The sequence below is a fragment of the Suncus etruscus genome, chromosome 6 (assembly GCF_024139225.1).
Source record: "Suncus etruscus isolate mSunEtr1 chromosome 6, mSunEtr1.pri.cur, whole genome shotgun sequence".
Lineage (NCBI taxonomy): Eukaryota > Metazoa > Chordata > Mammalia > Eulipotyphla > Soricidae > Suncus > Suncus etruscus.
Window position 1 is genome coordinate 89305058 of NC_064853.1, and position 25482 is coordinate 89330539.

General features: G+C 36.6%; 1 protein-coding gene across 7 annotated transcripts in view; it reads right to left on the reverse strand.

Annotated features, from left to right (window-relative positions):
• Positions 1–2130: 2130 nt before the first annotated feature.
• PEX5L (peroxisomal biogenesis factor 5 like) overlaps positions 2131–25482 on the reverse strand; it is a 250961-nt gene continuing 227609 nt past the window's right edge. For all 7 annotated transcript variants that reach the window (XM_049775845.1, XM_049775842.1, XM_049775843.1 and 4 more), the window contains 7 exons: positions 16690–16806; positions 14416–14559; positions 10016–10086; positions 8662–8859; positions 7823–7988; positions 7308–7465; positions 2131–3711 (listed from right to left, as the gene is read on the reverse strand). In XM_049775845.1, coding sequence (XP_049631802.1) covers positions 3507–3711; positions 7308–7465; positions 7823–7988; positions 8662–8859; positions 10016–10086; positions 14416–14559; positions 16690–16806 — 1059 coding nt within the window. In that variant the 3' untranslated portion in view covers positions 2131–3506. The remainder of the gene's footprint in view (positions 3712–7307; positions 7466–7822; positions 7989–8661; positions 8860–10015; positions 10087–14415; positions 14560–16689; positions 16807–25482) is intronic.

Genomic DNA, 25482 nt, shown 5'->3' on the forward strand with positions numbered 1-25482 from the left:
AAACTTTGCAGTCCAGTGAAGGGTCATTCAATTTCTTTTGTGGTTTTTGATTCCTTTTCTAATCTAGTTGAAAGGAAATTTGGCTAAGAATCACAGCTCATGGTTTTCTATTAAAATTTTCTGGTCCATAAGATCTGACTTTCTTTCAGGAGATATGGGATATGATCCTGGGAGAGATCAATGGAATGAATGAATAAATATGACTGATTCAGTAGGAGTTGTTTTACTGGTCCCCCTTCTCTTCCCATTTCCTCTATTCCCTCCCCATGGATATGGTAAAGCTGCTTATAGAAATGTCTATTCAAAGAAGAGATCTAGCAGTTTGAAATTCAGAAATGGTCACTGTTTTATTTATTTTTTTTATATTTTATCTACCTAATTGGTGAAATTATGCCTCAAAAGCACATCGATGAAACTGAGTGAACGTTCTAGTTAAATAATACCATTAGAGTGTTACAAGAAAAAAGAATCTCAAAATCTTCCTAGAATGCTTTAGAAAGAATGTAGGGCATGTTTAAATGATGTCCTTATGGAAGAATGGAAAGGGAAATTTATAAGGGACGATTTGACACAATGAGGATAAGATTCCCCAAACCACTTCTGCCTTAAAAAATATGCATAGACTTAAAAGCCGGGTTTTATATTCAAACAGCTCCAGAAAATATATGATTAAGAATCATGTTAGACATATTTATATCCTATATCACATTAGCTTTAAGAAAAAACGTCAGAGCACAGTTCTAAAGTCTTTCTATTTAATTTTTGTTGTGTTCTTGTTTTTCTGAACACATTTGCTTTTTGTAGCTGTTTTTACTGAATTTTAATAAAAGTGCAAATGATGTCTTGAGTAAAACTCCTTTTCTTTTTGACTGAGCAAAGAATGAAAACCTTGGTTTCTGATGGGTACTAGGTAATTAGAGAAAAGCTGGCCAAAATCTTCTGCAAATCATGAGATCCTGGTGGAAATAAAAAACTCTTCTTTCTCCTAAGAGTTCATTGGCTTTTGACATTCTTTTCAATTTCAATAAAAAAATAAAACTTGGGCCACAGAGTTTTTCACCTACTTAGCAACAACTGCACAAAACCAATCTCCTACATTAATTCCCTATCAGACTTTAGTTGTTGCTGGTCTCATCATCATGTAGGAGCGCCAGCAAAGTTAAGATAAGAGGGTGCTATGGTAGGAAGTTCAGTGATGGCTCCAAATATGAAATGGCATCATAAACAAAACACCTGTTATTCCAGCTTTAAATCTTCTGTTTAGAGGTTCTGAATGGATTCAAGACAGCAGGCCAGTGTTGACTGTACAAAAATTGGGCGAAACAAGGAACATACAGAAAGTGAAAGCTAATGTATCAGAGATATTCATGGGCTAGAGGCTAGACCCTAAGAGTCTTTTCTAGATTCGGTGGCTAGGATTCTAAAATTATAGACAATATATTCTTAAGAATGTTGCTCAATTTTTAACCTAGCTTTTGAAATGGCAGGGAACTAATCCAAGTTTGGGTTCTCAAAGGGTGAATGATGAAAGCCTTAATATCTCCACTCTTTGATGGCCAGCAGGAAGGTCACTCTGCCCAAGTGAGACCCTGGCTAGCAAAACCTGACATCACCACGCATCCTAATGCTTTCTCTTTATAAATAGTAGGTGATTCTAATCTATGTAAAACTCCAAATTTGTGTTGTTAGGTTTACTAAAGTTTCCTTTTTATTCCTTTTTGTTTTGAACTATAATCAGCAGTGCTTGGAAGATAAGACCATTCAGTGCTAGGGGTCAAACCCATTTCTCCTATATGCTCAGCCCACTGCTGTCTCACTGGCATTCAAGGATCCTTTCTATTCTAGAGACTTCACTGGTGACAAAGGAGAGGATTTATACCTACTACTAGATAGGGTTCTTTATTTTTACTATGCTTATCCCACCATTACCCCCAAGTAGATGTTAACTCCTTGGCCAGAATGCCTTGACTAAAATGCTGTTTTGTTTGGAAGTTATCATCACTCATGTAACCAGCTATTATCAAAAAAAGAACATGAAAATGTTGGGATCAGATGGCTGTGGGGAAGATTCTGGGTAAAAGGAGGAAATGACAATAAATAAATAGGTCAATCTACTCAAGGACAACTGACTAGAACCAGACATTGATTAAACTGTATTTTGGTTGGTATTTTGCAAACAAATTTTTGATTTCTTTAAAAAAGGTTGTCTTTAAAAATCATCACCACGCACCCAGCAGGCACAAAACACTCTGAAGAACTGAGTGGACTCTAACGAATGCAATGATACACCACTGTCAATGGAAAAGTTCTTATGGTTGGTAAATGTGGGAACAATAGCCAAAGGGCCATGCTCTTTTCACATTAAACTAGTGACATTCAGTAATCTACAGCTAGAAAATATTCTTGTATCACTTAGAATTCAAAAGGATGAGTAGGGAAGATAATTAGGGAACTAAAAAAAAAAACGACATCCATTTTAAGAAAATTTTTTTCCACGTCATTCTTCAGAAATACTATTTGGAATATTAACAGGTTTAAAGGAATATTGATGTGCAGGGCAGTTAGAAAGCAAGTAAAGCATGATATTTTAAGCAAGTTAATGTTAACTTACTTGGAATCATGATGCCATCTAAGTTTTTCCTTGCATGAAGAGACCTTTCCCTTGCTTATTCAAACAGCCCCAGAAAGCATGTGATTAAGAATCATGTTAGACATATTTACACCCAATATCACGTCAGTTTTAAGGGAAAAGAAACACTCATCCAAAACCCTACACTATGAAAAACTATTTTCAGACATTTTATTTGGTCCATTGATCTAACAAGGCTGGGTTCTCAAATCTTCATCCCCAAGTTAAAAAGTGGAGCAACGAAACAAAACTCCAGCAAAGCTAAAATAAGGTAGTAAAGTGCATATATACAGTCCCAGAAAAGTTCTGATTGGGAACAGCAAAAATGTCTAGTGCAAAAACTGCTTTTGCCAGCAAAGCTCCCTCTCTGGAATCAAAGGGCTACAGGAAAAGTTAAAATTGGAACCGGTTTAAGCAATGCCTCTTTTTAGTCAAGAGTTAATATATGTGCATGCACCTTGGCCCAAACTATGTTCAATCTTACAAAAGGGGAATTTCAGTCAACAGTTCTGAAAGTCAGAATTCTGTGATCTGAGGCAGTGCTTTCTCCAGGTGGCCCAAGAGCCAGTGCCTTCAAAGTATCATCAGCTGCAGTGATAGGAACACCCCAAATGAGACATTTTGCAATATGCTTGCAGGCTGTGAAATTCAGATAACAGGTACTTTTCTCTTGGTTTGTCCTGAGTCTCTCAATTCTTTTTTCAAGCCTCACCTTGACTCTATGTACAATGGTTTGTGCTTTTGGATTAGAACAGAGTGGGCGGGTTGTATCACCAGGGCCTTTTGAACATCTGCTTTGTACTTTTGGAAATTCATAACAAAATAATGTTGCATTTTTCATACAATTACATGGGTAAACTAGCTTTTCCTTTTTCTTTCAAGGATCCAAGTTGAAAGCTCTTAGGAGGACATCCAGATCACCAAGATTAGCCGCCTGGAAGAGTTCTGGTTGGTCCATCAGAGAAAGTGCAATTCTGAGTGCAGCCCAGATGTTCCCAGAGATTGCAGGATGAGGAACTTGCTGTTGATTTCTGCTCTTCCTTTGCAAACTGAGGGCAGTGAGAAAATTGCTGACAGCTTCTCTGAGAGGATTGGAAAAAAAAAACACACACACACATTTAAAAATAACGAATTGCTGGGGGGGGGAGTTCATTATTGTTGATAATCAGGAAAATGTCCTTTAAGAATGTAATCAGATACTATCCCATACATCATATATATGACAAGGGTTTACATTCTAAGGAGTAATAACAATAAATGCTGGAGAAGGTGTAGAGGAAAAGAAACGTTGTGCATTTTTCTTTTTAATTTTTTGGGTGCTGGTAGGAGTTTGGACATACCCTGATGCTCAGAGTATTCCTGGCTCTGTGTTCAGGAATTGCCCTTGATGGATGGAAGATCATATGTGGTCCAGGGATGTGAATTAGGGTTGTGGCGACCCAAATTGCAGACAAACTAAGTGTTCTATCCCCTGTACTATCTCTTGGCCCCATTTCTTCACTCCTGATGGGAATGTAAAGCAGGAAACATTTTGGAAAACTTCATGGAGCCCTCTCAAGAAACTATAGCTAGAGATGAACAATTTCATTTTTGGGTTTTCATTTGAAGAATTTAGAAATGTCAACACAAAATTTACATTTATCCAATGTTTATTGAAGTTTTTTCCATATGAGCTAAAGTAGAGAAGCAATTGAAGTGCCTATGGATGATCAGATAAACACCTAAAGAGAATATTAATCTGGTATTCACAGAAAAATGATAGAAGTTTGAGATGATTATGTGAAACAAAGTAAATCAGAAGAAAAAAAATACAGGAGTTATATCATTTCAGCCATGAATGCAATAAAAGGTAGTAAAATTGATAAGCTAACCAAACAATAAGGAAAATACATATCAATGGATAGTGATAATAGAACAAAGATCAACTGAGAAGAATGTAGGACAGTAGGTGTGTAAAAATAAATAAAACTTCCCAACACTTCTAGTTTTAAATAATTATATTCACTTAATTACTCACATTAAATCATTAAGCCTCAGTCAGGGATAACAAAGATATGAGTAAGCCTGACATCAATGCCATTGGTACATAGGAGAAACTGGAGTGCCCAGAGAAAACTTCCCCTGATGTAGAAAGAACTTGTGAATTAACTATTACTACTTTATATTTTCTGTTCATTGTTAGAGTGAAGTGATAATGAGACAGATGGCATTATTCAAGGACTGCATAACTGATGAAAAAATGTCTTTCAAGAAATAAGATAAAAGTGACAGAATTTTTTAGGGTAACGTTTGATGTGAAGCTTTATTATATAAAAGTTTGCCAAAAATGTTCTGACTGCAAATATTAAGATCACCAAATGTACCCGTTTTCTCATGAATGATGTGAGAGAAAGAACAGAAAACTATCTGGGAAGAATTCTTGCCTCTTAGAAACTGCCACTGAATTTAATTAACATTATTGGGGTTGGAGAGATAGCACAGGGTACTTGTCTTGCACATGGGGAACCTGAGTTAGATCCTGGTACTGCATATAGTGACCCGAGCACTGGTGGGAATGATCCCTGAGTAGAATCAGCAGTAGGCACTAAGGATTACTAGGTATGGCTTCAAAACAAAAACAAAACAAATTCTAGCTATGACTACCAGCTAACCAAGAAGTTCATGGATAAAAGGTTCGTGATCAATGTAAGTAGGAAAGCACAATCAGCCAATATTAGAACCCAGTACAAATAACATTTCTTCAATAAATACATATCATTAATAATGGAGAAAGGGAAACTCTTTTCAACGGATAATGAAAACTTAAAAGCTCTATCACCTCATTGTATATGTAGACTTTGATTAGATCAAGATTCAAACAAAAAGCTATTAAAAACATAATAGGAGTCCGGAGTAATAGCACAGTGGTAGGGCCTTTGCTTTGCATGTGGCTGACCTGGGACAGACCTGAGTTAGATCCCTGGCATCCCATATGGTCCCAGGAAACTGCCAGGAGCAATTTCTGATTGTAGAGCCAGGAGTAACCCCTGAGCACTTCCAGGTGTGGTCCACAAACCCCCCCCCCAAAAAAAAATCTATAATAGGACTAGAGCAATAGCACAGAGAGTAGGGTGTTTGCCAGGCACTCAGCCGATCTGGGTTTGATCCCCAGCATTCCATATAGTCCCCCAGCCTGCCAGGAGTACTTTCTGAGCACAGAGCCACTCCTAAGAGTCGCTGGATGTGGTCCCCAGACCAAAATAAAAAACACAAACAAAAAGTAACAAATACCAGAATTAGTAAATTTAAAACAATCCTGGATTAAATTATCTTATTCTAAAGTCCTAAATTAAATTAGATGAGTATTATTATTCATATAAGAAATATTATTTATAATAATCTTATTACTCTTTGTGGAAAATGATTATATATTGTATTGTTCACTGATATCAGAAAGAATAAACCAGGTTTTATTTTAAGAATGTCACATGGAAGAGTATGAGTAATAACTAAACCACTGTCAGTCACTAATACATTTTATTTTCACTTAATGCAGAAATGATAGGAAGATAATCCTTTTGCAGATAATGGTTTATATAACTAGTGTTTAGCAACTGGCTCAAATCAAATGAGTATAGCCAAACATTTTCTAGTAGAAACAGATATATAGGCAGCAGTTAAGAGAGCAACGAATTTTGATCAGAGTACTTGGATTGAACTCAGTTATTTAGGCTTAGGGGAAAAAATTATCTTCTCTAAACCCTGGTTTCCCTGACTATGTTAATATGGAAAATAGAAGTCATTTAAAAAGGTTTTTTGTCAGATACAGCTGACTCATTTCTGTGGAAGCTCTTATCATTAATTAGGTCAGTTCTCAAAATGTTAGGAGACCATGGGGATCAGTGGAATAAACTTTTCATAAAATACTGAGGAATTATTTATCTTTTAATTCTCATATGTGTACAGCAGAATATTCCACTGACCACATAATGTGTCCTATTAAATGTGTACACAATTGTGAGAATCTTGCTATTAAGCAAGATTTTAAATAAATTTATAAAAATTCGTAAAAACAATGAGATAGTACAGCAAGTAGGGTGCTTGCTTGTATGTGGCCAACCCAATGTTTGATCCCCAGTACCTGGTATGGTCCTCTGAGCCCCATCAGGAGTGATCCCTGAACACAGAAGCAGGTGTAAGACTTGAATACAGCCAGGTGTGACCCCCAAATAGGACAAAACTAAAAAGGTAAAAATGAATTCTTGGCTGTGTTTTGACAAAAACTGTCACTGTGACCTTCCTAAGGCATTCTTCTGAGACCTACAGTTCTGCCCTCCAATTTCTCTTTTTTATTGGCAAGATGAAGCATTGAGTTCTTAATGTTTCTCAAAGATTTTCCCATGGGGAAGTTAAAAACACAATAACCCTGATTCCTGTTCCCAATCCTGGCTGGAAATCTCAGGGGTGGAGTAGGGGATACAGTCTTGTACATGTTGCCTTGAGATTATGAACTTTGAAGACTGAGAAACATTGTAGGAATCTGTTCCTACTTTAATGGGTCTCAGGATCTGAGGCTGAATAGCAGAGGGAAGATCATTTCCACCAAAGGAGACATTTTTAACTGGGAAACAATGCTCCAGGTTATTCACTGTCAACTCAAATGTGTGGTTCTTGGTTCTGTGCCTTTGGCCAGGCTTACCTGTAGGCACCCAGGTTGATGCAGCTTATCCCCAGGTTGTATCTGGAGCGAATGAAGCCAGGCTGGATTTCCAGGGCTCGTGTGTAGGCCTCCACCGCCTCCTCGCTTCGGTCTCCATTGGCCAAGGTTGCCCCCAGACGGTTCCATAAGGCGTAATCCTGATGACACAATGAGATCACTAGCAACCAAAACAAATCTCAAGGACACAGTATCCCTATATTCCTTATACAAGGAGGAGGGTCAGGGACCATTATGTGGAGAATGACTGAGAAATGTTCATGAGCTACTCTGTAAAATAACCCGAGTTGCCAAAAGAGCAGTTTTCATTTGTTGCTATTCAGAAATTCATGTTTCTGATTTAGATATTAAGATATTATTAGCAGTGTATCATTTGTTCTCACCACTTTCAGCCATAGGATGTAAGGGAACTAAGTAGAGCAGAAAGGTAGAAAGTATAATTTGTGAAACTTTGTTTGAACAGAGAACCTTGCTGTGGTTTCTTGCTGAGTACGTACCTCTGGCCGAACAGTTAAGGCAGCATTAAATGCATCTATTGCTCTATTAAATTCTCCACTCAGATGGAATAGGACCCCCAGCCCTGTCTGTAGGTCTGGGTCAATCATGTCTCCATTTTGGTGGGCAGCTTCCAGATATAATTCCTTTACTCCTTCCAGAACAGAGCTATGAGGGAACAATTTAGACATGTAATCTAAGTATGCAATCCAAGAATGTAATCAATTTACTATTATGCTTTATATTCCAAGAAAGGATTACAGACAAGCAAGATATTGCTTATAATATCATAGCTTAATAAGAATACTATTAATACCATATGTTTAAGAATACCTGCTAGTTCCTATGAAATATTTTGACATATACAGAAAACACTCTGCTAGATATGATCTTCACTAGGGGAGTTCTATTGATTTGGTGAGTGCTAATGGAGAAAAGCCCAGGGTGAAGTTTATCAAAGCTTCTGTGAGAAGAATTTAACACCACAATTTATTGTAGATGTAAACAAAATCCTTCAGAAGAAAGGATTTCCATTTTTTTCTATATTCAATTTTCAAAACTTTGTAGATTACTATTGTTTATTTTTGTTGATTATAAGCCCATAACATTTGTTTTTAAAATATGGTATACTTATCAATGTCTATGAATCCCATAAAGAGCAGGTGTCCCAAGGCTGCTCTGGCTCAGCATCTATATATTAGCAGTAGTGCTCTTCTAGCTACTTTTCTAGCTGGCCTATAAAGAAGTCTGGAATAGATAGCACTGAGGCCCAGTTATTACTCTGAAGGTGATTAATCATATTGTATGGGTTCTGAATGTGACAGTTTTTCAACAAGAATACCTATCAACTGGAGACTTAGACATCCGTCGGGTGAGGCCTGGAGATCCCTTCTTGCTCTTCACAAGGTATTTGTACTTTGGATTTTGCTTAATCCAGTTCTTTAGTGCCTCACAAGCATCCTGCTGGTGGCCGGTATTGGTATAACTCACAGCCAAAGCCATTGAAGCTTTCAAGTTGTTGGGCTGTAATTCTAGGCATCTGAAAGAAGGTTTAAAAATAACAGCCAAATTTACATTTTATTTAGAGTTTGAGTGTTTAGAGACTTTGAACTTCTTATTAATTAAATGGTGCAAAATCATTGGTGTTTGCTTATGATAAGTCCCTGGAAACAGCTATTTTTATCTACATGAAAATTATGACTAAGCATATTTAGAGAAAGTTAAAACCTATCCTGATGATATGATAAAATATGATTATTTTAATGAGTGGTCTGCTGTGTGCTTGAAGTTTTTGTTTTTTTGACAACACCTAGACATATTTTTGGTCAGGGACTCAGGGGATCATGTGGTGCTGGGGGTTGAAAGTGGGGATCCTGCTTGCAAAGCATGTTTCAGCTCCTTGAATGAGCCAGCTCCCTAACCAAGCAAGAATATTTTAGCTTTGATATGCATAAGAGTCACATATATTTTACCAAACTCTGATTCTAGTTCTAATACAGTTGGTATAGGATAGATCCCATGCTCCTACTTCCTGGATGGGTCACAGGTAGTAAGCTCTAGAGGTACCTGTATTAGTATTTTAGGAAGAAAGTGCTGATGAACATATAGGTGTATATGGAAAACATGTGGTATTTTATTTATTAATAATAAAGTTAATAAAGTGAAAGTATATTTGGTAGAGGTCATTTTTCCCAGGGCTTAAATAGAGCATATAATCAAGTAAGGTGTGATATTACCTTTGCCCAAAGTAGTCTAGATGCATAATTAGGGTCTTTGATATTTGTAGTTACTGAAACAATCCCAGGAAATTCTCTACTCCCCACAGAAAGGAATATTACTTGAGATTATTTTGAATGTGTTTTTCCTTAAGGAAGTTTTCAAATGAAGCAAAGGACCAGAAAGCCAAAAGAAACTATTTTTTCAATGAATCTAAATAATAATTTCTTTTGACATTGACTTTCTTTGGAGCCAGTGAAGGTCAACTGATTTATAGATGCCAAAACACTGCAAGTTAAGAACATTGTTTGTTCATAAATTTTGTTCTTCCAGAATAGTGCTGAATGTACATATTATGTGACATCTCAGCGCTTACTCTGGGAAAATTTCTTTCAATGTATTTAAACAGGGGTCAGAAGACAAGGAAAGCACAGAAAGTTCTTTAGCCAGGCCTATATTGTGCATTTAGCTTCCTCTACCTCTGGAGGGCGACAATAGCAGCCTGTTCATTTTCATTCTCCGCCTGAGTTATCCCAAGGAACTGCCAAGCCTGTAAATAAACAAGGGAGTCAATATTGCAGAAGGAAGTTGAATCACTCATGTGTGTCTATTGGCTTATTTGCCTGTGGGTAACCCCCTCTGAGCAGGGCAAACTGTCTTAGAAGTGAAAGTCTCTCGAAAAGGAAAAAATATCATTTGTATCTCCTCACTCAGACTATTTTAGTGATGGCCAGTATAAATCATTTACCATTATTTTATTTTCAAGTTCTTTCAGTATTTACCTTGTCCTGGGACCTAGTGTTATGAAAACTCAGTTTCTGAGTTTTTATGATGTTAGATATCATAAAAGGACAAAAAGAGAACAATTATAGATTTTGGGGAACTGGGATGGAAAACAACACAGAAATGAAACTTAAGAATCTAGAGTTTACAATAAGGGAATCCAAGAATCATAAAATGAAATTAGATGGTAAAAATACCAATTGTTAGAGTTTTTATTTTTACATAAAATTTATATTTATTTTTATAAATAAAAAATGGTGCATAGGGGCCGGAGAGATAGCACAGTGGCGTTTGCCTTGCAGGCAGCCGTCCCAGGACCAAAGGTGGTTGGTTCAAATCTCGGCGACTCCCGGCGTCCCATATGGTCCCCCGTGCCTGCTATTCCTGAGCAGATAGCCAGGAATAATCCCTGAGCACTGCCAGGGGTGGCCCAAAAACAAAAAAAAACCAAAACAAACAAACAAAAAAAGATGGTGCATAACCATGTGAAGATAAGGGTTGAACTTAGAGTAATACATGTGCAAAGTATCTGCTCACACCTTTGGGCTCTTTCCTTAATCTTATCAGTGATTTTGAAAGTCTATTATATGCACATAGAACACTTTCTATTTTGAGTTTATCATTTCTACATCTTAGAATTTTTAATAAAGGGCTCATAAAACAAGTCTTTTTCTGGGGTTTCCTTCTGAGGTCTTGGGCATGATCAAGTCATTTTTACACTTTCCTCAGACACCCATTATCTTGCCTGGTATCTCTTTAGATTCTGATGTCTCAGGGCATTGTCTGAGATGCATAAATTACCAGAGTGCCCACCTTTTCTTATGCATAATTTGGGGTAAAAAAGGTGTATATTTTGGGGGACTGGAGAGCTAGTATTGCAAGTAGGGTGCTTGTCTTGTATGCTGCTGGTTCAAGTTCCACCCCAGCATCTATTTAGGGTTCCCTGCGCACTTCCAGGAATGATCCCTAAATGCAGTCAAGAATAACTTCTGAGTACAATCCGTGTGGCCCCCATAAATCCCCTGCCCCAAATGTATGTTTCTGATCTTACAAAAGTCTTGTGAATATACAAAAAAAAAATCCTAATTTTTGAGGGTTGCCTGCATATTAATGCAACAACTTGCTCTTTTACAAATATCCAGGTATTGCTTTAAAAGTTTCATATTTTGGAGCATTATGCTAACTCTTACTTCATTATTATTTCACTGAAACCTTCGTCAGCATGTTGTTGAACACGACACTTAGAAATTTAGCTAGTGATAAGTTCACATGTTCTTTTTTCTACAGGCAACTGTCAACCAATAGTAATAGTGAAGGCTGAAAATAAAGTGAACACTTTATTGGTCTAAATAAATTAAATCCTTGCAGCACTCAAGGACAGAGTTATTATAACTGTCATTTCCTTTTGACAAATGATGAAATGCAAGTTTACAGGGTTTAAATGGCTTGTTCCAGAATATGTGGCTTACAACTATTTTGCAGCAGACTTGGGATTTGGGATAAACAATTGGGACAACAAAGCCTAAGGGTTTGACCACTCTTACAGACTGACTTCATGGCATTAAAACTATTTACTTGCCCCCTAAATATTCTGGTCATTCCTCTGGGAATATCCATTCTAAGAAGTTTCCTGAGAATTACTTACAAATGAATAAAGATTCTTTCATGCCAATACTATACCTATCTTTCGTTTTTCCATTATGTTCTACTTTATTAATCATAGTTTTGTATGAGTTGAAATAGAACATTTTTCTTTCATAAAATATGACAAATCAAATATTGACTTATTAATATATTTAAACGTAATATAATCTTAACTACAATAAGATTAAAATGTGCCAAAGTAAAAGGTAATTTTGCCTAACTTATTTATCTATGCATAAGTTTTATATGCATCATAAACAATATATTCCTATATACATAGGAACATATAAGCAATAGACTACATATAAATTGTATGTATGAAAATATGTATACTTATGTAATTTTGATATCAGATTATAATATCATTTTATCTCCATCCAACATCCTGACTATTGTTTTGATAAATCTCAACAGTAGTTGAAAATAAAATTATCAAAACAATAGTCAGGTTGGTTCCATAATTTTCTCAAGAAAAATTTTCATTGTATTAAACAGAAATATCTAAGAATCTCTTATTTTTTTTCTTTTTAGGCACTACAAGTTGCACTATTGTTATTGAAGGGGTACTGTATATATCATTTTATATCCATCCAACATCCAATTATTGTTCATTTCCAACTATCACTGTCATAGTAGTCCTTTCTCTGCCCTAACTGTACTGCTACACTGCTACACTATTTTTGGCAATCCTCTTACTATGTACTGGTCTTCTTGGCCTTCCTCTTTATTATCTCTGCATATTTTTATCATGCTGTTTTCTTTTTTTGGGGGGGGGGCACACACCCATTTGATGCTCAGGGGTTACTCCTGGATAAGTGCTCAGAAATTGCCCCTGGCTTGAGGGGACCATATGGGACGCCGGGGGATCGAACCGCGGTCCTTCCTTGGCTAGCGCTTACAAGGCAGACACCTTACCTCTAGCGCCACTTCGCCGGCCCCGATGCTATTTTCTTATATCTTACAAATTAGATTATTCTATGTCTATCCCTATTCCTCTGACTCATTTCACTTAGCATAATACTCTTCATATCCTTCATTGTATAACCAAATTTCATGACTTCATTTTTTTTTAACAGCTGTGTAGGATTCCATTGTGTAGATGTACTATCGTTTCTTTAGCCACTCATCTGTTCTCAGGTACTTGGGTTGTTTCCAGATTCTTGCTATTGTAAATAGGGCTGCAATGAACATAGGAGTGCAGAGGGCATTTTTGTATTGTGCTTTTGTGTTCCTAGAGTATACCCATAAGGGTGGTATTGACTAGCCCCTATCTTATTACTTACTATTTTCCAGGTTGGAAATATAGGGGTGAAACTTCTCTTTTTGTTTATTTGATTTTGGTTTGTGGCCCACACCTGGTGGTTCTCAGGGTTTACACCTGGTTCTGTGCTCAGGGATTATTCCTGGTGGTGCGCTGGGGACTGTATGGGATACCAGGGATTGAACATGGGTTAAACACATGCAAGGCAAATGCCTAACCAACTACTGCTGTGGCCTATAGAAAAAGCTGCTTTGATGTCCTTCCAACTTCCATTACAACTGCTCTTTACACTCAGAAAAAGTGCTTCCCCCCCCCCCCAAGATGCAAGACTCAATTCCTCCAGTGAGAAGTCTTCCCACTATATCATCAAGGCTTCCAAGGTAAAGTTCAGACTCTTGCTGTCCCTTTTCACTTCCTCCTGGCTATTCTCCCAACCTCTCCTATGCCATGCTTCATTCCCCTCTGCCCACAAATAAATCATTGCTTCTTAGAACCAGACTCTTCTGCTGTCCTTTTGGAACCTGACCACCTTTAAAACACAGCTTAATATTTGCTGATAGGGATGCTGGGTCAGAAGTCTTGCTCACTGCACCCAGAATGTTATGCAGAGCCTGACACTGCATTTATAACCTGCAATGATTTATTGACTAGCATTTCCAGATAGCACACAAACGTGTCTTTTCAACAGTTCTTTTTTTATGCTCTTTAAATCTGAAGTTAGCATTTGGCATAATTCTAGAGACCTAGAAGGTGCTCTGTACATGCTGAGTGAGCAAACTCAGGATTTAAGTGGGGTGGCCTCTAGACCCATACATGGTCTCGAAATTTATTGAGCTTCCCAGTTGATAATTTTGTTTTTTTTTTCCTCCAGTGTCTGACCCTTTGTTTTTGAGGGCTTATTGAGACTGCAGACTTGGTTAGAAACTATATCTTAACTATAACTACATTTATGTATATATATATATATATAGTTAGAGGTTCCTATATATTAGGACTATTAGTATATATAGTATATAGTTCCCTATTAGTAACTTGCAATTACATATGTTTTGGAGATCTCACTGAAGTTAGGGCCACTCCTTTAGAAAATGTCTATAAAATGTCACCATGTGAAGTTCTTTGTCATTTTCTGATTCCCACTAAGTACAAGAGCCACTTTCTGAGTCTGGGTAAAGGAAAGGCAAGTATTACCTCTGCATCTCCAGGATCTTGCAGAATTGCTGCCTCCATGAATAGGATGGTGACTGGTAGGTCCCCTTCCTTCAGCCTCTTCAAGCCTTCTTCAAATGCTCCTGGCCAGTCCTTGAAGGGGTTTTCAGTATGAAAGTAGTAGCCCTATGTAACAGAGATGGGCCAAGTCACAGTCCATTAGTATGCCACTTTATTCATATATTCAGAAAGCTGTTTCTTAATTTTAATTTACTAATATATGTTAACTTCAAAATACTGCTTTATCTTTAGTAATGCAGCATATTTTCAAAATACACATTTAATATATTGACTTGTTATTGGATAATATTAAAGGAAGCCAAAGGTTATTTCTAATGCTGAAGCCTAAATATAGTTATTGCAATATATTAGTTTGTTATCTTTCTGATGATCTTTCATTCTTTTTGCTAGTTTTTACCATTTACCCCACAATTTTTGAATACTACAAACCATTGAACTAGGGGATTATTTATGCTGAAAATCCTTAGACCAGTGGGGACAATACAGCTGAATTGAGATTGCTGGTTTTACAGTTGTAGATCTTTATTATAAACAAGTTAAATAATATTGATTCTATAAATAGCTATCTAGAACTTTTCTATAAGTACATAACAAATAAGCCTATTCTATATATGTAGTTAAATGTAAGCTAATCCAAGCTTAGTTTTTGATTTTTATATTAAAATTTTGTTCAATCAATTTCTTATAGACAGTCAAGTATGTTCAATATTTTTTCATAAGTAAAGCTACGTTAAAAGCTTCATGTTAAAAATCTTTTTTCCATAGGATTATTTCCAGAGTAATCACTTCTAAAGGCACTCAGCCAGGTAAAGGTTATGAACTATTATGACTACTGAGACCCTTTGATATGTGAAGTTGAATTGCTTTTGGGAGAAAGTCTGTACAAATTTACACCTCCTTTGGAAACAGCTGAATGATGTAATTTATTGCAGTCCTATTAGTTAAGATTATCATAAAATCTTTCTTGTTTGATAGCTACAAATAAGCTAATATGCTGATAGTTAATAAGTTAATAATAAGTTAATCTTTTGTCTCCAGAATGCTCTGGTGTGCATGGGAGAGCCCGAAGTCCAATAGTCCACATCAGAGTTTTCATCTGTCAGTCAGTTTTGATAACTTTGTGGGAAAGAGTTAATGTTTTTTTTTTTGTTTGTTTTGTTTTTGGGCCACACCCGGCAGTGCTCAGGGGTTACTCCTGGCTGTCTGCTCAGAAATAGCTCCTGGCAGGCACGGGGGACCATAGGGGACACCGGGATTCGAACCAACCACCTTTGGTCCTGGATCGGCTGCTTGCAAGGCAAACACCGCTGTGCTATCTCTCCGGGCCCGGGAAAGAGTTAATGTAATGAAATGGCTGCTCTAGAGATTTCCGAAACTATCTGGGCTAGAATGGAACCCACAAAACTGGGAAGGAGGGTGGAAGGAGAAGGAAGACATTTTAATGAGTATGCAAATTGCAAATCACTTAATGCTTGAGACTATTTATCATCATGTCCTCAACAACTAGCGCAGAGAAGACAAAATTGTTTGGATAGAATGAAATATCATGGAAGTTATCTATAACTGTGTTTCACTGAGACTTCTCTGACAAGAATATAAGCATATACGCACAGATGTATGTATACATGCCCTCTACCTCCACACATTTCATTAGAAAACTCTACAACTATTTCTACCACATACCTTAAGACAATTGAAACCTCTTAAGTAATTTGGCTGGTTGTTCACTGGCTGAGCGCACTCACACATTCTCTCGGATCCTATCAGGGATCCTATCAGAGAAATGCTCTTGGGACTTGACCTGGTTATACAAAGGGTATCTTTTCACTTTGACCTTTGTTATCTATGAAATATAGTCCCAAGTCCCTACTTTACTCACTTGCTCACCCATATCACATTGTTGTTAGCTCATCAACATGTCACAAGTGCCTGACCTACAATAGGCATCACGTGATCAAGAAGTCACTTTTTGTTTTACTCATCCTCTTTATCAGTCAGCTCTGAGTGGCTGTCAAGCTGTCTGAGATTGATCAAATTAATTATATTTCATTCAGTATTCTTAGTCCCATACACTGGATGATCATATTGTTTTTGTTTAGCTATTTCTCCTTGATCAAATGACACTGAACTTTAATACTTGAATTATTTTTGAATATTAGCTATTAACTAATTTACAAAAATATGATTTAAAATATGATTTAAAAAGCCTATGTAAGAACAGAATTGATTAGTCACCTTCTCACTGGCTGAGATGGTAACTTGGTTCTGGGCTTCTTGGTTCTCAGAGATCCAGTTCCTTCGGGCCATTTCTTCCCATTCTGCTTGCATCTTATCCCAAAACTCTGTATCTGACTAGAGACAAGAAAAATTAAGATATATTGATTTAAGAACATGCAATTTTGTCTGGTTTATTTCTGGTGAGATACATTTCTTTATAGGTCAGAATGTATTCTGAGAAAAAAACAAAATTTTCACATTTGTCATGTCCAAGGATACTCTTGAGTGAAGAGCTTCTGGAGGGTACTTAGTGGCCAAAGTGTTGAATTAGATTCCATGCGACTTTTTCCAGTAGGGAAATAACTACTATATGAAAGACCAGGATTCCATATACCCAATTCAGCTAAAAATACATTACTTGAGAAGTCTTAAGTGTGGGTACAAGGCACTCATTTTAGGAAGAGCCTTTCCTAGTATAGCTCTTGTGAGATGAAGAATGAGAGTAATAGCCTGGGAGTGGTTACGCAGTGAGTTGGGTAGACAGTTGGCTGAAGATAAGGCAAGTAACATTAGGTGAGCTTTCTTTGTGCCATGTACAGTGCTAGAAAGACTAAAAAGCTAAAAAGAAGTTATAGTCACAAAGCTTGGACTGAAGAGGATGGAAGTCCAATAGCTTTCAAGTCTATGTTTGTCACTTTGTGGCAAACTTGGCTACCAGAACTAAAGAATGTAGAACCTGGCTTTGGATGGTAACTTGATGAAGAAGTTCTTCAAGGACCTTTCCATCACAGAATGATTAAAAATATTACTTTCTTTTTATCTCCTTATAATTGTTCTTAAATTTTTCTAAGGGAGAAGCCAGATTCTAACAGCCTGTACTTGATTATGATCTACTTGATTATAATCCAAAAGATCATGTAAGTCATATTTTATGGGTGATCAAGTCTTCAGATTAGCATTAAAAAGTTTTTAATGTCTAACTCATTTGAAACACAATATAATGTTACTAATGTCACAAAAGCTAGTTACTTTGGACAAGGCTCAAGTAGCCACTTTCTTTCTTTCTTCTTTCTTTCTTTCTTCTTTCTTTCTTTCTTTCTTTCTTTCTTTCTTTCTTTCTTTCTTTCTTTCTTTCTTTCTTTCTTTCTTTCTTTCTTTCTTTCTTTCTTCTTTCTTTCTTTCTTTCTTTCTTTCTTTCTTTCTTTCTTTCTTTCTTTCTCTCTCTTCCTCCCTCCCTTCCTCCCTCCCTTCCTCTTTCTCACTCTTCCTCCCTCCCTCCCACCCTCCTTCCTCCCTTCCTCCCTCCTTCCTTTCCTCCTCCCCTTCTTTCTCTCTCTCCTCCTTCCCTTCCTCCCTTCCTCCCTCCCACACTCCCTTCCTCCCCTCCCTCCCTTTCTCCCTCTTCCCTTCCCCTTCCTTCCTCCCTTCCCCCTTCCTCCCTTCCCCCTTCCTCCCTCCCTCCCTTTCTTTCTTTCTTTCTTTCTTTCTTTCTTTCTTTCTTTCTTTCTTTCTTTCTTTCTTTCTTTCTTTCTTTCTTTCTTTCTTTCTTTCTTTCTTTCTTTCTTTCTTTCTTTCTTTCTCTCTCTTTCTCTCTCTCTCTCTCTCTCGCTCTCTCACTTTTCTGCAGTTTTAAGTTGCAAGAGCGGGTGGTTAAATAAGATTCAGAAAAAGTCTTAGGTGGGGTTCCCAGCTCTGATTTAATGAGATACACCATGACTTACTTAGAATAAGTTCTGTTGACTAATTAAAGTGCTCAACACACTTTCATTTAATTACAGAATCCTACTTTAAGCACATTCAGTTTCCATCCAGTCTCAGCATCCAGACTTCATTCATTTAAGTATATGTAACTGCAATTAACACTGCTTCTTTTTTCTATTTCTCATCAATTTTAGAAAAATAGAAACATTTAAAATTTAAATATTCTAGACATAACTGAGGGGACTTATAGTGACTTTCTTAGCTATTCTGGGATTTTAGTTTTTTTTTTTAGTATTCTATAGGTAATAAATAATCTACTTACATGAGAAATGATGTATTGTTTGCAATCTATTCTCATTTTAAAAATAGCTTTCTGAGTCATAACAAACTTGGAATATGCAGTGTAATGGTTATGAAGAGCAGCTTTCTTCCTCAGAGGGATGTGGAATAAATTATGGCTCTATCACTGACCCTAACCAGTTCCTGAACCCTAGATCTCATTTTCCTTATATTAAAAATGAAGATATCACCTTGATCTTGATTAGTTATTATAGGGTCTAAAAGGAAAATATGTATTTGTAGCATAAAACACATGATAAATGTTCAATATCAGTAGGTATGCATATTAATTAGCATTTTGTTTTGTTGAGGAAAAGATAAAATATAACAAAAATCATAATTTCAAAGTTCAGATATACTTTTTTTCTATGGCCATACCACATTGAATGAGCCTGATCTCATCAGATACACATTACTGAGGATCTAATGTTTTACTTTGATTCATAATTGTTCCTAGCTATTTTTCATTTCTTCATTTGAATCTTTCTACATAGTTATACAAAAGAAGTAACATTTTAAAATTATGGCAAAATTTCTAAAATATGGACTGTTACACAGCAGTTAAAATATAATTCATAATTTTTATCAGATACATCATATAAAGGGCTAATATCTAAAATACATAAAACACAAGACTCAAAAAAAAATCTTAATAACCCATCCAAAAATGGGAAGAAAAGCTCTAGAGACACTTCCATGAAGAGGACCTATAGATAACCAATAAGCATCTGAATGCATTCATGACCACATAATATCAGGGAAATGCACATCAAAGTGTCAGTGCAAATCTGTCACCCCACACCAGTGAGAATTGCATATTTCAAAGACAAGAAACAATCTGTTTGGGGAATGTGATGAAAAAGGAGACCTCATTCACTACTGGTGGGAATCTTGCCTGGTTTAGTATCTATTAAAAATTATAGAACACTTACCTGGCAGGGGAGATACCATGACCATGAAGGTGGTTTCCCCATGGCGAGATTCACCCATAGCACTCCGGGTGTGCTGACCCCTGCTATTTCCCCATTTAAAAAAAAATATGGAGACCTAACAACAATAACATCAACAACAGCAAAAATAACTACAACAAGAGAGATTCCATATGACTTAGAGCTCCCATCTCTTGGTCTATACCCCAATACAATAGACTTTAATTTGGAAAGATGCATATATGAAAATATATACATATGAATATGCATAAAAACAAACTAAATTCAATGTCAGATGAATGAATTTATAAGTATACACCATAATGGAATACTATGAAGCCCAAGAAAAATAAAACTTCCACAGTCATGAAGTTTGTGACAACTTAGATGGAACTTAGATGAAACTTAGATGGAAGGTATCATGCTGAGAAAATTAAGCAAGAGGAAGAAATCCAAATGCCAGATGATCTGACCGGATTACAGAATGAAGAATACCAGTTTAGAGGAAGGGTAGAGAAGAATGATGAGATGAACTGGAAGAAACACATGATAATGGTGGTGGTAGTGAGTCTTTAAGCACTTTAAAGTGCCTAACTTTGGCGAAGTAAGGTAACTATATGCCAAAGCCATACATATCAGCACTATTGTTAACATGAAACTGAAATTGTAATAATTAAATTAAAGATATTATCACATAGAATAGCAATGTTTCCTAAATTTGTATACATGTTCTCAAGGGCCACTTCTAGTGGGATTTGGTAATCATATGCAAAGCTGGTAATAAATCATTGTTGGCAAGTCAGACTATATGTATATAGATGGGGAAAAATCAGACATGTTTGCTGATGCTAACAAGTTGGACTGTTTATATTCTAGTCATTCCTTGGTGATTATAATCACAAATTAAGGCGCTGGAGAGCAGTTGGTGTCTGAGGGACTTACAAAATTTTTTATCCCCAAGGGTAGTATGATGAAAGGCAATTGTCACTTTAACAAATGCAGATATAGACACCCAGTTAACCTGATCTTTTGAGGGCTACTTTCTTGTATCCTGTGACAAATTCTCTTGGATAGGAATTACCACAGTTTGTTTTTATGTGATTGTTTCCAGTGAAACTCATCTCCAATAAACCAGCACTTTTCTAATCCTCACATCTGCTGTGTGAATCAGAATTCATCAAGATTTTGTTGTTATTTTTCCAGAAAGAAAATAAAATCCAAATGTGGAGGAAAGGCTTAAAATAATTTTTTATGTTTTTGAGGAGAAAACTCATTTGATGTATTTATCTTTCTCAATAAGAACTAGTCATTTAAAATGGGATTTGAAACCACATAATTAGGCATACAGATTTGACCAATATTGGAAGAAACATAGAAAATGAAAACAGCCACATTATTAGTGTAGTGGGGCTCCTGGTTAGTTTCTGACATTTCTTTACTCAAGTTTTTATTTATTTTATTTATTTATTTATTTATTTTTTAGTTTTTGGACCACACCTGGTGGTGCTCAGTCTTGACTCCTGACTCTGCACTCAATGACCACTCCTGGTGAGCTCAGAGTCCCTGTGGGGTGCCTGGGGTTGAAAGTAGATGGGCTGTGTGGAAGGCAATTACCTTATCCCACTGTACTATGTCTCCAGCCCTCCTGAGCTTTTTTATTTTTCCTATTGTTGTTACTTTTAAAATTACTTAAATAAAAAAAGTATTTGAGAAATAGATTATTTTCTGGTAATTACCAACTTTTAAGTTCTATGCTTGTTCAGGGCTTGCAAAAGAGGTATTTCTGTACTAAAACAGTGACTAAGCGTAGTTACTCTTCATTAAATTAAAGAGATACCCACAGGTCTTGTTCATTGCAGAGCTATTCACAGTAGTCATGCACTGGAAATAATCTAAATCTCTATCAATGGATGCCTGGGTAAAGGAAGTGTGGTATATATGCATAATGGAACATAACTCAACAACAAAAAAGATAACGCCTTCATATTTGTGATTATATCAGAATGTATAACCCTAAGCTAAAAAGTCAGATGGAGTAATACAGATACTGTATGGTTTCATTCAAATGTATTCAAATATGGCTTCATTCAATCAAATGTATTCAAATACAGTTTCATACATCTATTCAAATATAAAACTAATGAACAAAATAAACAGAAAATAACACAAAAAGAAATTCTTTACTATAAAAACAAACTGTTTTGTAGAAAGGAATGAGGAAAGCATAAACTGAGTAAAAGGCTCAACTGTATGGCGATGTATGTAACTAGACTGTTGGAACAAATATAAAGTAATATAGAAACATGCTGATGTATGTCTATACATCTTTATGAATATGATGTTCAAAACTAATTAATAATGAAGAGAAGGAAGAAGTGAATTAGGCTGGGTTGGAAACCTAGTTTTACCACTCAGGCATGCATGATTTCTGAACAAATCTTTCTATCGTCCTGGTTTCCACACATGAAAAGGAGAGTTACACAGTTGAGCAGGTGATGCTAATGGTAGTCAGTAAGGAGCACTGGGTGAAATGATAAATGGAAAGCTCCAAGCTTTGAACACAGACTAAGCCACCAGGGATAGTTTGCAGTATTTATAGCTACAACACATAAATATCTACATATCTACATATATCTAAATCCAGTGCCTAACGCAACCTTAGAGTGTCTATTCAACAGATTCTTCCCCCTCCTCTTTCTTTTGCTGCAGGGCAAGGCGATCAGAGGGAATTGTTTAGCAGTTGTTTTTCTTTGTAACATCTTTGCTCCTGGTAATAATTTAGTTTGCTATTATGTAATACTCAGATAGACACTGCATTCCACTTTGTGAGGATCCTTGCTCATGCTCCCCACATTCATTAGGAGTCTTTAAGGAAGGGAAACTGGATTAGTCATTTTGGCAAAAAGAAAAGAAAAGATAACAAAATCATTTATTGGGCCCGACTTAAGGACTTAAGGTACTTGTCTTGCAAGTGGCTGATTCTGGTTAAAGGAAAACCACTGGGAGCAACATCTAAGCCCAGAGCCCAGAATAGCTGGGTCAACTCCTATGTTAAAGCCCTACCCCAAAGAAATTATTCATCGCATTGATCTCATTCTATTGTTATTTTGGTTTTCTTCTTTATTCTTTACCTGACTGACACAACAGTTCATCAGTGAGGATAGAAACAAGATACAGGTATTATCCTATGAGAGCCTGAGGAAGCCAAGTCGTTGAAGCTTTTTTTGATAGTGAAATCATACTGGCTGATGCAACAGCAAGGCTGGATTCTGAAAAGGCACCTGGTGTTACCATCCCTGGGTCAATGTGGGAAGGGAAATGTGTTTGTGCTACCTTGAGCTAATGTTCAGTTGTTCCTCATTACTGTGGGCCCAGGTAGTTTCCATTATACCCACCTTAGAAAATTCCAGATGGTTAAAATTATCACACGCTCTCCTTATGTACTGATTTATTGGCCTGTGAGGAATAATTTGGCTGGAACTGGAGAAATATTTTCTCTGCCAAGACTATTAGGCACTGGATCTAGTTTTTTTTTTTTTTTTTTTTGCACCAGCTATCTCATTCCCAGTGTCAAAACACAGAAGAGGCACAGTAAAATGTCCAGGCCAGACTAACTGCGCTGAGAGCAATTCCTCTGTTAGAAAATCCAACAAACAATGGTAAGAAGCAGTGGCTGGCTGGAAATCCCCTTTCTAATTATTATTATTATTATTGACTTTTGGAACACACCTGTATTTTCATAGGCTATTTCAGGCTCAGTACTTGGAGTCACTCTCTGCAATATTTATGGTACTATGCAGAGTCAGGGAATAAATCTCCTCCTCTTGCATCCAAAGGATGTGTTCCAGTTCATTCAGTTATTTCCAGTCCTATCACAACTGTCTTAGCAAGATTTGCACGATTTAACTAATAATATATGCCTGAAATTGTCCTCAGGAGCTATTATATAACCAGAAACATATTTTGAATGGCCACGCACAACAATTTAAAAAAGAAATTCACAGATGTGCAAGGTATTATTGCTTTTCTAATGTCTTTACCAAATAACTTTTAAAATATGAAATGCCTGAGGGAAAAATATAAAATACCTTTTATGAAGTTAATTCATGCAATTTGAAGGGTAGCATCTTATCCGTGACTATATGTATGTACACACATATATGTATTTACACATATATGTATTTACACATATATATGTATTTACACATATAATTCACTTATTCATAAAAATTATTGATATGTTTACTATGTGACAGGCAATGAGTGTTCTAATCACTAGAGTATATTAGTGAACTAGACAGAAGCTGAGCCTGCCAGGGAAGAGGAACCCTACTTAAGACTTTTGGGGGTTTTCTTGGAGTGAAAACTTTCAGTGAAAGCCACTGAAACTGTAAAAGTAAACAGATGATAGTCATGTATGTGGTGAAAAAAGTGTTTCTGATATAAGATCACATACAAAGTCAAGCTAAAATGAATGATTCTGGAAACCAATAATTTATTATGACCTAGTGTAGATATTGAGGTGAAAGAAATCAGAATTGAGAATGTAGAGTCAAGAATGACTTCATCAAGGGACCGGGCGGTGGTGCTAAAGGTAAGGTGCCTGCCTTGCCTGAGCTAGCCTTGGATGGACCGCGGTTCGATCCCCCGGTGTCCCATATGGTCCCCCAAGCCAGGAGCAACTTCTGAGCACATAGCCAGGAGTAACCCCTGAGCGTTACCGGGTGTGGCCCAAAAACCAAAAAAAAAAAAAAAAAAAAAGAATGACTTCATCAAAATGAAGAAACTTTTATAAAGCTTGTCAGTGAGTTTGGTTTGTATTATGTGGACAAGATAAAAGTTATTATTCAAATAAATTAAATGTGCTTTTAAAAATGACTCTGTATGAAGTGAAGAGAATGCAGTAAATGTGGGCATCCCATTCTCCATTCTGGAGGCAGAAAAATTAGTTACAGTTGTTAAAAAATTGTTGGGACTCAGAATAAGGTGTTAGCAGTGGATATGGAGAAAGTGTGGGATTGAGATTTTTGGTAGTTATGATTAAATGTTGGAGACAGAAAGAAGGGGTCAATGGTTGTCCCTGGGGTTCATTGGACATAAGAAAGGTGAAGGAAAGATTTCAGGTTTAGATATGTTCAGATCAGTTGAGTAATCTGTGGGCTATGTGTTTGGTTTCAAGAGAAAAAAATTGTGCCAGAGATTTTAGAATTATCAGCCTGTGATTGCCTGAAACCATCTAAAAGGATGTGTTCATCACTAGTACTGTACATTTTAGCAATAAATACATTTTTGGAGTGTTTGCAGATTTACTCAATTTATGAAGTAGCAAAACATCCTGATCTTCACATTACTGCTTTTATTGTCAACCTCATTCATTTTTTTTTTGGTTTTGGGGTCACACCTGGTGATGCTCAGGGGTTACTCCTGGCTCTGCACTTGGAAAATGCTGCTGGCTTGGGGGACCACAATGGGATGCCAGGGATTGAACTGCGGTCTGTCCTAGGTTAGCAAGGCAAATGCACTACAGCTTGCGCCACCTCTCTGGCCCCTCAACATCATTCAGTTTTATGCAATAATATCTACCCAGTGATCAATCTAATAAGTAAGCTATTTACCTACCTACATATGTACACATATTTGTGCAAACATAGCTATCTGTTCTTTAACTGTTAAATCAAATGACTTATTTGAATTATAGCCAAAGCTAAGATTGGGAATGGGGTTAGGTTGGCAGAAAAAGTGGAAGAAACAGATGATGAGGGAAAATATAACTTAGGAAGCTACTGCCATTACAGCAATCCAGTTTGAGACCATGATGTTTAAGAATGGAAATGGGGGGCCG